Below are 15,019 nucleotides of genomic sequence, written 5' to 3'. Positions count from 1 at the left end.
GCATTCTAATCTGCTTCACGATTTAGTTGCGAACAGAATATGATTGCATTCAGTCACGCTCTTGCTGCATTTATTTAAATATTTAAGGAGTGTCAAGTCAATTTTTGTATTTGTATAGTGCTTCTTAAAATGCACATTGTTTTAAGGAAGTGTGTAAAAGATGTGCACTCTGATGTTGATAAATGGGGCATTGCACTTTAAAGGAGGGACACTGGAAATAGGCACATTGATCCAATGTAATGATTTTATTCAGCAAGGTGCTCTAAATGCTTTTTTTATATCATATTAATATAAACGGCCACTTCAGGACTCATGGTTTTGTTATGACATGGCACTATAGATTAATTTAAAAGGGGGAATGGGTGCATTTCATTTACTGTACTTTACGTTTTCTCAGTCAAATCAGAAACAATCATCGGTGATGTCTTCCTGAGGAGTGCAAAACCACTATAACAAGATATTTTCTGCTTGGATAATTCCCTTGCGATCTCGTGCTTGTATCTATATCAGGGTTGTTGCTTTTGCAATGTATTTCTGCAATGATTGAATCATTATATCATCGATATAGACAGCATATCAATCTGCAGATTCTGGTGTAAAAGGCATTCGACGTAAAGGCATGTCTGTCTTGTTAGTCATTGCATACTGCTAATAGCTTCATCAATATGCACAGACGAATCGAGCAGACGGGCATCATGGGTCGTAGACCTTAATTGAGTCAGCTAAAACAACCTGATGATGTATCCCACCTCTCAGATTACCATTTTGTTTTTCTTGTAGTGCCTATACGGTCCAGCAATACATAACCCACATACTCGGCTGAGTTTGGGGCCTAATCAAAATTGGGGGAGGATATATGGGGGTGTGTCTCCTCAAATCCATCTGCAGACTTTTTCTTGTCCTCCTAGATAACCTTGGTAGATATTTAGCAGTTTCAAAGTGTGGTAGACTGCGAGAATCACCATTTATTTTATTTTTATTTTTTATTAAGCACATAATTCTATTGTAAAACGTCGACGCACTGTTGAAGATGAATTTGACCTTCAGCCTCCACATCCCAGTCACCATCTGTGTTTCCAACCAGTATAGACTGATAAATGTGATAACTGTATGTTTCTAGAATACAGCTTTACTCAGTTGCTATTTACTCAAAATAGGAAAGATATTATGTGGACAAGTGTTTTTTTTTTCTTAAGTGTGTTTTTATCCAAGTATTACAGTAGAATACCAAGTCTTCCAGACTGCTAGACAGATTTAGTGAAGTATGTCCCTCTTTAGAAATGTGAATCATTTCACTTTGAAGAACTGAAGCACTGCATCAAAAAAAATAGCATTCAGATATTCTGCGTTTTATTAAACCATCTGGTTATTCCTGTACAGTATTTGTCCTGGAATGGAGAGAAAATAGAAGTTTTGGCTTTAGCTGTGCTTTTTAATGGCCAGTGAATCTCTTAAATGAGATATTTTGAGTCGCACGCTGCTGACAAGTTTTTTTGTTTTTTTTCTTCTCCCACATCTTAGTATTCCAAGTATCCAATTTATGCAGCAGCTCCTGAGTTTAAGTGGACTTTGTGAAAGACATTTGTGTGTGTTGGGTGAGTGTGCCGTGCTATTATTTCTGACGCAGAAGTGTCAGAAAGAGGCATCTCTTGAATTAATGAGACTTTATATCAAAAGGTGCCTTCATTATGACTATAATGGATGCTAAATTGATTTACCAAGTATAATTTGATTAATAATAAGCATGGCTTTTGTTTTTTTAAGTATTATTAGATGGCTGTGTGACAAAATGAAAGCCCTTATTAAAAAGCTGATTTAGTGCAAGTTTTACATGATTTGATTTGCCGAAAAAAGACAGGCTGATTACCTGCCTCGAGTGCAGTGACTTATGGGTACTGTAGTTCTTCTCCCTGGCTCGCTGTAGTGTTTGATCCATATAACTCTCTTGGATGTAGATTAATTTGGCAGGTAAAGTTCAGTGTGTTCCGGTACAAACTGGGACTATACGTTTGCTTCTTTCCCTTGGGCCCTGTGTGTTTGTGTGTATGCACTCTGGGTGTTGATGGGGATTCGCTCTCGCTGGGCGGAACACACTCTATTGGAATTGACACGCTGTCACCTTTCATCAGCGTTTGGAACGGCCCCCTCCCCTGAACTCGGTGTGTGAGAGAGGCAGTTTTTATGAATGTAACTCTGCTGTATCTTTAGTCCCTGAAGAGAAGTCTGACCTCTCCTTGAGTGCTCAACACATCAGGCACAGACACACTAACATACTATTGACAAAATCCGCTGCTTTCAATGACTGATACTACTAATAATAAAGGTCAAGCTTTACTTTAAGGTCCAGTTCTTTCTGTTATTTAACTTTGTTGTTTATTCATTCGTAATGTAGTTAAGTTTGTTTTGTGTGGGATTAGGGATGCAGAATATGTGCGTTATAAGTACTGCTAAGAACCAGCATGTTAATAATAGGCATGCTAGTCAGCAAGTAGTTAATAGTGAGAATTGACCAATATGTGTTACCTTAATAAAGCAATAAGCCAGTTGAAAGCATGCCTGATTTCCAAAATCATGTTCTAAACAATTCAATGTGGATAAATCACAACCTCAACTGACTTTTATTATGAATAAAAACACCCATGCTCGTTAATCAATTACTATTATTAGTGATTATTAAAATGTATAGAATCATAACATTTCAACTATTATTCTCTATCATTCACCCCCATTCAGTTAGAGTCAGCTTGGACGAGCCTTTCTTTGCCCGTTTTATCTGCAAAAATGTCCTCATAAAGTGGGCAAAATTGATTTGATATTTCTGTGTGGGCTGGGATGAATTCACTTTTCTTTTGTAAAGTGAAAGAGCTTAGTATCGTCAGCTGGTGGAAAAGAGTCTAATTTGAATTTATATGAATTGATTTGAATTGTACTAATGATAACATTTAGTGTAACATTTCTACTACTCATTCATTATGGAACTGCCAGCTCTTGGTTACTGTTGACTTGATTCAGTATACATGTATCATCTGTGTCATATTTAGGTCCAACTTACAACGTTTTATCGGATTTATGTATAATTTACATTAAAACTGTATTTAAACTCCCTTTAGAAATTAGACAAGCTGAATTGTTACGGCAGCTACATTTGAGGAGGAACTAGTTTATGGTGGGTTGAAGATGAGGTGGAACAGTTTAATTAGCATAAATATAAGGTCTTTGGAGTAGCAATTGAAATTGCTGTGTGCATTTTGAATATGTGAGGTGTTTATCCTAATTTTACCATAGTTTCAAACTGGATTTATCCAATCGGTGTTGAGACTTTCTCATTAGCCCATGTTGGTGTGTGGTATTCCTGCTTCTGTGGATCTGCTAATGTGTATTTTTTTGTCCTTTGAGGATTGCGGCTAGCGTGCAACAAAGCTGTCGTTTCACTCGTCCCGTCTCTCACTCTGTCACACTTGTTTTTTGTGGCTTATTGCTATGGATTTAGGCCACAGGCAGCTCAATGACAGAATACATCACAAATCCTTTCTCTTCATGACCCCGCCCAGCAGCAGTCATATACCTGCACTCATGTGGAACAAACAAGAATGGTTGGTTGCTCACAGAAGGTCATTTGCCCAGGGTGCAGTGTGTCTCTTTGAGTCATTGTGTATGTTTGTGGCTTCTTTTGTGCTTTTGCAGCGGAGGATACGTGAGAGTGGGTTTTTTTTGCATACGTCCGCCAGCTCACGCGTGTCTCAAGTGCTCTTGCCTCGACGTCGCACGTCAGAGGTCACGTGGCCGCAGGAAGCTCGGGCTCTGTGCTGACCAGCGGTGCCAGAAATGACATTGTGACAGTCGGCACTGTAACGAGTGTTGACACTCAAAACTGGGTGACTGCGATTGGTCCTCCAGGTTTGATTATAACTTCGTATTACTGTGCCAGGGCATTGTGGGTAGTGGGGTTAGACTAGCGCCCTTGCTGCGGAGTGGTTTGCTGTGTTTAAATCTTCATTAACCCCGGCGTTTTCCCCAAGGAATCATTTCCCACCATGTTCCCTTGTTTTTGTCACGCCTCGGGGGAAATAATCAGATGTAATTGGGTAGTTTGACCCTGTAGTTTATCATTTGGTGGCTGGGTTTGCGAGGCTTACTGCATGTCACCAGCTGTATTTTTACATACATCATGTTAATTCACAGTCTGGTGGTGAAATTGGCCTGTAAATGTCGGCCTCGCAGTCCTGGTGGACATAATTAGCTAAAACCAGCACCGTGAGGAAGCGCGTATAAAAGTCTGGTTTGTAATTAGCTGCCTCCTGCTCTCTGGGAGAGCAAAAAAATTGTGGAATAACGGGGAAAACTTCAATAGCTGATGAACATCATTTGCTAATAAAGCCTCCGAACTGAAGTACGGGGCGGTTGCGTAAGAGCCTGTTAATTTGTCGTGTTTGTATTTCGTAATAGGTTCAACCTTCAGCGCTTAGTAAGCAAAACAAACTGCTTTGACTGCACACAGGGACTCTTTTCTTGACATTTCATAAAGCATTGATGAAGTAGAACTTCTCGTCCTTAGTTTTGGCACGTTGCTGAAATCCGCAAGCAACCACAAGTATTAATGAGCTCTCTCTTGCTTCATGATTCGCTGCCCTCTATCTCTGGCGGCGTTGCTCAAATCTAGCCAATACCGCCTGTCATCTGTGAAGTGCAGAGGTCATTGTGACCTTCTCACGGGTGGATAAACAGGTTACCGACCCGTCATGTGAATGTGAAGGGATTATCAACAAACGCTGTGTTCACATGATGTCAGCGGATTAAACCACTCAGATGTGAGGTGTTAATAGGTTTAAGTGAAGATGAAATTAAAATTAACCCCATTTGCTTAATAAATGAAATGTTACAGTATGTAGCTGTGGTATATTGGTCATTTTTAGATCCCGGTTTAAACTGGAAAACGTTTTTATTTGTCAACAGCTCTGGGCCAATTATGAAGAAAAACCAAAAGAAGAGGTGGCTCAGGTCACAGAGGAGAAGGAACGTGTGGCGAAATACAGAGCCGTCTATGTCACCGAGATCACAGATGGACTGCACTTCTACGCGCAGGATGTGGAAACCGGTGAGTGCATGCAGTTAGTCCCTGCTGGTACTTGCTGTAACTACAAGCAAAAAGCATCATTTTCCAATTGACGGCCATTCTAAAATATCGATATCATCTGTATCATCTATATTATCAAGTTGATAACACTTTACAATAAGGTTCATTAGTTAACATGAACTAAGAATGAACGATGCTTCTTAAGCGTTTAATTATCTTAATGTCAATTTCAGCATTTGCTAATGCATTATAAAAATCATAAGTTTTGTATTTGACGTCATGATTCAAAATAGTTGCTAGTGAAGAGTTTGTGTATATTCTTGTTGGATCAGTCTGTATTTTCATGTTTAGCAATGACATTAATGATTGTAAGGTGATTGGTTTAAAGTGAAGAAAAAAATGCATAGATATCTACAACTAAGTGACATTCTGCAGTTGTAAATAGGAATGCTAACACGTAACATCTTACTGATTTAAACGGTCAGCAGCAAAAAAACGACTGAATCGCATAATTTAAATTAGCCATCTCTGTTATGTTTAGATGACAAGCTCTCAGGCTTTTATACTAATGGGCATCTAATCCAACTCCGCATTCAACCAGGCATGATTATGACATTATACCTGAAGGGTTTTCTCCAGACTCCAGATATGATGATTATTAAATGTAGCTGCTCCAGCAAATTCCAGTTAGGAAACATTGCAGGTTGTGTGTATTGCCCTCTGAATGCCCTGAGTGATCTCTGCTCAGTGTGATGGCAACTAGTCATTAAACATGATATTTAAATCACCCTTGGTAGTGGCCTAGTCCATGATAGGGCAGCCATCCTCGCATTCAAAGAGCTGTTTTAGTAGAAAAACTTTTTCTCTCTTCCATTCATATCTTCATGTCTTGTATACGCATGAACACACACACACCAGAAAAAAGATCCTAATTATGCACGCGCACTGTTGTTTGTTGCATAATTAGGGTCTTGCTGCATGTTCCGGTGGCAGACTTCATTGGCAGGACCATAAAATTGACTTCCCTTGTCTCTTAATGCGTCTTAATTCGCAAATTAATTAATTAGCATTAATTCACAATAAATCTGAAGCTTGCGTTGCCAGGAGCGTGACAATCCTATCGCTTTTAGCGTGTGCCGTTTGGCTTCAAATAACTCCATCTCGGAGACCTGCAGGTGTCGAAAACGCGTTTAAAAACAACTAAGGGAAAATGTTAGAGATAAGGGTGAGATTCTGGCCACCCTCAATTTATCACTTTAGTCCCTCAGATGACCTTTAACCCCTGCAGGTTGCCCTGAGAGGAAGTGAAGACGGGCTGTGCCACGTCTAGTAACCATCACACCAATGAATACCAGCAGCAAGACACACACACACACACACACTCTGCTCTTTGTAAGGTAATTATTCAGGTTATCTGGTTAGCTGCAGGAAAAAAGCAGGTCACAGCAAATATAGTGCAAAAACGAAGGGAGACGTTAGATAGAAAACAGGAAGTAGTGTAAGGAGATAAGACGGGAAAACGCTGAGCTGAATATGCAGTATGTTTGCAGCTTTGCACTGTTTTAGCTTTTTTGTTGTTGTTTTTTTGTCAGATGAACCAGCAAGTGTGCATCTTTTCCCTTGTTTAATTGGCCAATGTTTTCCACTGAGAGGATTGGAAATGGAGATGGGGAGAGAGAGAGATGTGCTCGTTAGAGAAACAGGATTGTTATTTTCAGCTGAAAGTCATTCCTCTTTCTCTCTCTCACACTCTCTCCAAACTGCGTTAAGGAGGTCTCATTCCTTGTAGAGCACTTCAAAGCAGAGCCCTATAAAAACCTACAAGCCAGTCGCTTTGCAATTTCATTACCGGTTTCTCACAGTAACTTCAGAAAGACAGGAAAATTCGAACAGGGCGGGCACGATTTTCATAAACACTTTGAAGACGAGCCTTTTGATTATGACATAACTTTTTATGTCTACAAATTTCGCATCTAATAATTCCACTTTCTTCCCTTGTGGTGGTCTTGCGGAAAGGAGCGTTGGGGTTTCGTATCATTTGAATGTCAAAAATTCAAACGTTATTAAAAGATAATGGCCATCACCGTGAGATCAGATGAAAACGCAGGAGTTCAAGTGAAGGTATGATTTGTGAATAATGGAGGACTGTCCACATTCATGAGTGCAGAGAGCACTTACCAAGCTATAGATAGACGGAGAGGAGAGAATGTTTTATTTTGTTTGCATTTATTTATTATTACCATAATAAAGAAGTCATTCTGTGTTATTTTAACGTTGCACGCTTTATCTCTACAGAGGATAACAGCAATCGCATTCTGAAGCTCAGACAAGAACCGACTGATCATAATGGATCGCAATTTGACCATCTGATGTTCAGATAATAGTAGCTCATTACCGAAGCGGTTGCAGAGTGCGCTGACTTGCTTTAAAAAAATTCGGCTTCTTAGATTCGATTTGGATTATTTTGCGGTTGTTTTTCTGAAACTGGCAGCGCATGCATTAATCAGTACACGATCCACAGAGCCACGCTGCTCTTCGTTCACGCTTCTGACGACTTCAAACCAGCTCTGGAGAGTCGCATGTAATATTTCTGCTCGTCGGGCTGCGATTCGATCCAGTCACATGCCCGCAACGTGCGTTTAGCCGCTGTCTTCGTGTCAGTGTAAATAACGGATCGAATCAAGGTTTGATCAAAAAGCCGAACACGTCTGTAACCTCTGCACAGTTCTTTTTCCGCGTGACTCAAACTCGGGCCGCTACACAGTCGTGTCGAGTGAAAATAAACAGCTCTGATTGATTTTGTGGCATCACAGGGCTGAAGCTGCCATCTCTTACGAGCACTGCGCAGTCTGCGGTTAACGCACAGCCCGGTGCTGTGATGATCTCAGCTCACGACTTCATTTAAAAGACTCTAAACACCCACAAATCGCCTGATAACATCTCCGGTTTCCAGCACCCCATGCAGAGCAGGGAAAAGGCTGGCGCACTTTCTCGCTCGCTCGCTGTCTCTATCAATTCTTTTCCTTTTCTGTGTTCTTTAATTAGTTAGATTTAATTACTCAAAGTGTGGGATCAGTAGTGAAACGGAATTCCTTGGGCAAAGGAACGTCTGCGTGTATCTCCAGAGGCCGCGTGTAATTTCTCTCTGGGGTGGGGGTGCTGTGCAGTTGTGTAACTGAAACCTCGGTAAAGTAATGAACACTTTCGGTTACCCGCACTGACAGATTAGTTTGGGCATTAGCGTCAGCAAACACGTCTGTAACAGGCACATTAGCTGCTGTTTGTCTTCAGCTGGTGGAAAGTAATTCAGAACAGAGATGGGTTTGTCACCTAATGTAGATATTTGGGAGTATAATTACGTGTCAATTTGCTGCGAGTGTAATTATGTATGGCAGGTTTGTCTCCCGTCTTTTTTTTAATGCGATTTTTATTTTTCCCAGCACTTGATACTGTCTGGAGCTGTCATGAAAATACTAAGGAATTTGACCACTGTAATTAAAAAACAAAAATTGTCTTGGAATTTTTTTTTTCTCTGCCCTGAATTTTATATTTTTTATTAATAATCTAAAAAAAAAAAAAAAAAAAGCTAACTACTGTGCAACAGCAATGTAGTTTCTTTCCATTTTTTAGATTAATACCATTTTTATAGTAATAATTGGAATGTCAATTTCATTAATAAATTATAATAAATATTTATTTTACTATTTAACAGTTTGATTGTATGGTAAAATCTTTCTGCCCTAGATTAATGTAAGGCATTAAAATAGTATTGTTTATATTTTAAATATATATCTAATATATCTTATATAATATCTAATATATATATATATATATATATATATATATATATATATATATATACATTTTTATTCTTTCTTTTTTATTCATATATTTTTTATATAATATTTTTTTATTTTTTTATTTTTTTTTTTACATTTATGATTTGCATTTTTGTATATGCATGTCAATTATAAATTCACTGCATGTCATTTGAGTTACAGGGTAATAATATTTTAAAATTAAATTCATTATTATTTTGCTATCTTAGTGTCATGCTAAAAGAAATTCTTCTTACAAATCATCTTGAATGTGGTGCTTGTAGTGTTTTGTTTAGTTTTTTCCATGAACTGCAGTTGGGTCCTCCCCACTCATCTTCCTTCGGTCAATTACTTGCCTGTAACCAGCACAGACACTGAGATACTGTACATCTGTTTGGTAATTGTGGTTCATGAGTGTCTTGGGCAGTGATGGTATTAGTTTGGCTGGTGGGGGTAGAGGGGCCGTCTCTGGCACACAGCTTAATGACTTGAGTGGATCCCTTACCAGGTGCCAGTTTATACACATCCGCCACCGCTCACCCCTACACGCAACAGCTGTTTTATACCTAATGAAGGCCAGCCCACTCCCCTCGCAGGGGGAAATGTAGTTTTCCAGCTTCGCCTTCATTTGTGTTCACTGTTCCCGTAAACATTCACCACTGGACAACATTCTGCATCCATTTCACACCTTGCTGCTGGTCTTCTGCAAAGCCATCCTCTTTTTTCATTGGTTGCGCTTCACAAGTGGAGTGACTGGAAACGATGCTTTGATATTGATTTAATTAAGGAGGGGGGGGCAAACGCCGGTACTTTGTATTGATTTCAGCAGTGGAGGGGAGTCTCTAGGCGTGAAGGTGTGAGCCGCAGTGTGAAGCACTCTTGATTAGTGTAGTCTGAACATCTCCTGAAACCCTGTTCTCTACTTTTATAGAAGCTTTAGGTAATTGTCTTTTATGTCTAAGTTCTGTGTGTGTGGAATAAAATAGTTTTTTATATACTATATATATAATTAAATATATACATGTAAATAATTGCATATTGTAATAGAAATTTGAGGTCAGTACATATTCTTTTAAAATTTTTATATAGCGAGGATGTTAAATGGATCAAAAGTGAAAGTAAAGACTTGCGTTGTTAGAAAATATATTTATTTTTAATAAAATCTGTTCTTGTTAACCTTTTATTTATGAAAGAAAATTCGGAGTTGCGTCACAAAAATATTTTCAAGAATTAAAATTGGTAATATTTCACAATACTGAAGTTTTTTTTCTGTATTTTTGATCAAATAAATACAGCCTTGAAAATTTTTATGAACTCAAGAAGAAACATTAAAAAAAAAAGTATCGATCCCAAATTTTTGAACAACACTATATATGTATTTTTTAATGGGCCGAGATTTTTTGTGGAGTTGAAGAGATGTGATTATAGAGTATTTAGAGAAGAATGGAGAGTTTCTGCTGCTCTACTTTCAGCATAACAAATGATGTAATTGCAACAAATGCAGCTTTCATAGACAGGTTTTGGCTTTATGAAGCGTTACTGATGTTCTGCGAAGCAGGTAACCAAATTGCCTCTTTAACATGACCGCTTTTAACAAGGCAGAATCCATAAAGGTGCTTTGCACGCCTCCAAGCCTGGAGCGCAGCAGGGCATTCTGGGTATATTTGGAAACTTGCAATCAAAGCACAGAGTCAGGGTCTCACCCACAGCCTGTGTGATGGAAGGCAAAAGACGCAGATGCTGCCCCTGCCCTCCCTTCACAATGGCTTTGAAATCACAGAGCTGTAATTTAGCACCGGGCACTGATTGCTGTGACACCGCTGTGCCGTCTATTCTCCAAAACGGGGCACATTTTATCCAACCCTGGGATTGTTTTGTGTGCATTCCTGGTTTACGTGTGTCCACGTTTGCTATATTTCTCTTTTTGTTTTTACCTAATGTAACAGCACAAGCAGCTGTAGGAGGCTGTAGATATTTTTTTCTCTCTCTCTCTTTGAGGTCGTTCCTTCTGCCTTTCTCCTCATTCCCACCCCCACTGGGCCTCGTCTGCCCCGTCTCCCGCTCGGAGTCAATCACGAGCGCCGGGAGGAGAGGTGAAATTCTTTAATACTACCTTTATCCTTGCAGAACGGACCCCGTCCACCCGCCAATGAATGTTTAATGAGACGAGCGGGCAGGTGGGCCAGCCCACGTCACCACGTGCCGCCCCAGTGTCAGTGTGAAATGTGGCTTTGTCCTTAAGCTCGGCGTGGGCTGTCGCTTTTACCTGGAGAGGAAGGAAAAGAGGGAATGAACATCACTGTTTGAAAGAGATAAAGACGTTACTGCAAATGGCTTGGAGAGAAGGGTGGATCATTTGCGAGTGTGTGTGCTTAAGCAGGAAAAAACTTTAAAACACAATGTGTATATATAAAACTAGAGATATATATATATATATATATATATATATATATATATATATATATATATATATATATATATATATATATATATAGTTTTGAAATTGTTTCATGCATTATTTTTATTGTTGGATTATATTAGGATATTTGATTTATTTTTTTAGTTTTTGCATCATTTAATTGCGTGTCATGGCATGTACAGGTATTCACCTGAAAAGAAAATAACATTTTGCTCAAAGAAAACGGAGGCTTTTTATGATCAAACAATATTTATTGCATAAACATTTTCACAGGCGAAGTTTTTCACTGAATGTTTTTCATTCCGATTACTCTCAAATATATTTTTTTACAATATAGTGGTTTTAGAGGAATACAGTGCAGTAACAACAAGATTTTCTTTTCTGGAAGAAGTGCAGGAAGTCTTAATGGTCTTATTAATAGGCTTCAATTTATTTCTGCTAAACTTATAGACTTTTTTGGGGGGGGGGTTGAATTATGACTTATTTGCTGTTTTTGTGCGATTCACACACATGCAGTATTTATGCTTCGGAATAGTAGCTAAATTTCTGTTTAATGTGGTGATTTGGAGACATCAGTATTAGTATTGTCTCATTTGTTTAGTCTTGTTCCCTCTGGGAATCGTTTCGTGGAATAATATCGCAGTAACATTGATATTAGGTCTAATCACTCTTCTCCATGCATTTGCATATTTGCTCTCAGCTACAGCCATAGCAGCACATTTTAAGAAGGGCATTTCTGTGGAGTTGCCAAGGTGTTCATTAGTACTTTGTGCGGTTGCTAGGGTGGTTTCTAGGGGGTTCCTAGTTATTACTTAATTCAGAAGTCCCCCTGTCTCTGATATTAAAGTAGCCCTCTTTTTCAGTGTAAGCCAATTGGATTTTTTCCGATCGTTCAAAAGTAATAGCACACCTCTCATGAAAAAGGCATGAGAATGTGAGATGAGTTACTTATTTCAAATCCCTAACCCTTGCATGAGCCATAACAATTAAGTAAATAAGTTTGCCTTAGTAAACACAATTAATTATGGGCTACAGAGAAGGAGTGAGCATGGGATTTGTTGAAATGCTGTCCCATCTCTGTGGAATCAACCTTTTTATTTTTTCCTCTTTTCCTCCAGCTGTTGTTTTCAAATGGTGTAAAACTCTGAGGTTGATCTTGCTTGGTTGCATTGTTGGAAACGTGAGGTAGCCGTGGAAGTGTTTGACCCACCAGATGCGATTACGACATATTCATCTTTCCAATGCAAATGTACGCAGGTGTGGGATATTTATAGTGTTTTTTGCAGCTATGCCATGGGTATACAGGCAGCACTCATCCCTCATAGCTTGTAATGTCAAGACAGTGTGTCATGTGTGAGGAGTGAATCATCCATATAGAGTAACTGAGATGGAGACCATTAAAATAAACCTGTTTCCCGCGTACAAGATTCTCACATTTGTGTTACATACTTATAAATATTCGCAAATCAGCCTGGAAGTCTTTTATTCACCAAAAAAGTGACAATGACAGTGGCTCAACGAAATGGTAAAATGGAAATGCGGTTACGGTTCCAGCAGTGGGTCAGGCATTTAGGACAGACTATGGACATTATTGTTGTCAGAGAACCAACAGGTAAACATGGTGTGCTGGTTATATCAAGACTTCAAATTCTTAGTCTTATATATGTAGAACATGACTCTAGGACATGCATGTCGATGATTATGATTATTATAAACTGAATATAAAATAAATGATGGTAGTAGATCTAGTAATATCTTAAAATATTTTTATATATTTCCAGCTTTTATGTGCATGCATGTATGTGCTTAAATGACTTATTTAAAATCCAAAAAGATAACCCTGTTGTGTGTGGGAAAGGAAGGCGTTTTTTCATGCAGAGTACCTTTGACTTGGGAGATTAAACATTTACATTAGCTAAGAGTCCTTGACGGTTCTGCTCGCTGTGTTATCTGAACAGGGAACTTTTCATCTCTTAGTGGACTCTCTCCGGCTCGTCTGTGAGCTTCCACCTCATGTCCTCTGTAACTCTCGCTCGTCCCTCTTCAGAGCAGGAGGTGAATCCAAATCCGTAGACATGTTCTGCTCGTGCTAATTAACATTACACGCTGACCGGGAGCTAGCTCTGTGCAAAGCACGATGCGCTGAAAACGCTCACACACAGTCAGGGGAGTGTTGCAGATTTACAGTAGGCGCTAGAGAACCTGACCCCGCCGTAATTAAAGCTGAATCCTTCATTATATCCTCCAGTATATCAGCCGAGGAGGATGTAATGAAGCATACAGGGAATGTAAGCAGGGCTGAACACCTGAACCCACACCATATGGACCACTGCAGGTCTTGTTAGCGTACTTTTAGATCAAAACATGTTAACAGTAATTCAGTTTTAAGTTGACAAAGTCTCCCCAAGAGTTTTAAGTTTCCATTTTACAAAGTACTATGGTGTATTTAGTTTTTTCCCACCACAGGGTAGTGTCGTGTACTTTTGAAGTACAAATAATCATATTCATTTACTAAAGCATGTATCTAATTAGTGTGGTTCTGTCAAGTTGGCACGAAAACAGATTTTGCTACAATTTTTCCATCTTTATTGTGATGTGTGAAACAGCTTCTCAAACAAGAAAAAAAATGTAGGTCGGCGCTTGATTGGATCATTAGATTGTTGTCATTTTCATATATCATCAGAGTCTGAGGAGAGATGCTCTTGCAAGTTAGATGGGAAGTTAATGTTTTTAATGTGCTCGCATTAATAAAAATAAAATTATGTGCATGATACGGGTGCATTTAAATATTAATTATGCTATTTATTTTGATTTCATTGACTTATGTTTGAAAAGGCAATTTCTGCTCTGCTTTAAAAGAGTGTCTGTTTAACCCGTTCTGATGTGAATTAAAGGGACAGTTCACTCCAAAGGAGAATTTGGTCATTGTGCTTTATTCAAAATGTTTTGTGTGGCTGCTAGACGTAAGGTTAACTAGGCCTAGTTAATTCACTAAAAACTGTCATGTTTGCCACCTTACATTATTGCCGTCATTGGTTGTCATGTTTTGTCAGTCGACGAAGCATGAAAACTGATGTCTAAAGCCATTTTTGATTTGAGAGCTACGGAGGAGGGTTTTTCAGTGATTCTCCTTCAGTGTTTCACACGGCATATTGTTTTAAAATGACACGGGGTAATTAAATAATGGCTGGATGTTCATTTTGAATGAATGATCCCTTCGGCAGAGTTTGGATTGAGTTTTGCATTATTTGACACACATTATAAGCCAGTGCATTTGTTTTAATTAGCACCCATTGTCTATAATAGAGACTTTTTCTCTGCCCAGTCTATGCGTTCTAATTGAGTGCTTCTTGGATTAATTGGGTTAAATGCGTTGCCTCCATTAAACCTTTATAATGCGTACGGAGGACACCCCCCTCCTTATTTATTATTTAGCAAGCTCTCACAGGGCTGGAAGTGGGGCATGGATGAACGGAGCTGGGGAAACACACACTCGCTGCCCTGCTGCCTGGGAAGAAAATGCAAAACTTTTTAAATTAGTTTAATAAATCAAGGCTGCACGTTCAGCTGTCATCTGACACGCTACTCTACCCGCAGTCACACAGCCACGTTCTCCCCCTTAACTTCTCAAAAACTGCTGCCTCGTCAAAACACCGCTAATGTCTCTACTGTGCGAGAATCAGCTGAGAGGTGTGTGTGTGTGTGTGT

General features: G+C 39.1%; 1 protein-coding gene across 1 annotated transcript in view; it reads left to right on the top strand.

Annotated features, from left to right (window-relative positions):
- snd1 (staphylococcal nuclease and tudor domain containing 1) overlaps nucleotides 1-15,019 on the top strand; it is a 141,254-nt gene that overhangs the window by 111,721 nt on the left and 14,514 nt on the right. Inside the window, exon 18 of the mRNA XM_043238015.1 lies at nucleotides 4,954-5,095. Coding sequence (XP_043093950.1) covers nucleotides 4,954-5,095 — 142 coding nt within the window. The remainder of the gene's footprint in view (nucleotides 1-4,953; nucleotides 5,096-15,019) is intronic.

This window comes from Puntigrus tetrazona, chromosome 4 (assembly GCF_018831695.1).
Source record: "Puntigrus tetrazona isolate hp1 chromosome 4, ASM1883169v1, whole genome shotgun sequence".
Classification (NCBI taxonomy): domain Eukaryota; kingdom Metazoa; phylum Chordata; class Actinopteri; order Cypriniformes; family Cyprinidae; genus Puntigrus; species Puntigrus tetrazona.
Note: the sequence above shows the minus strand (reverse complement) of the source record. Positions and strands in the feature narration are given on the sequence as shown.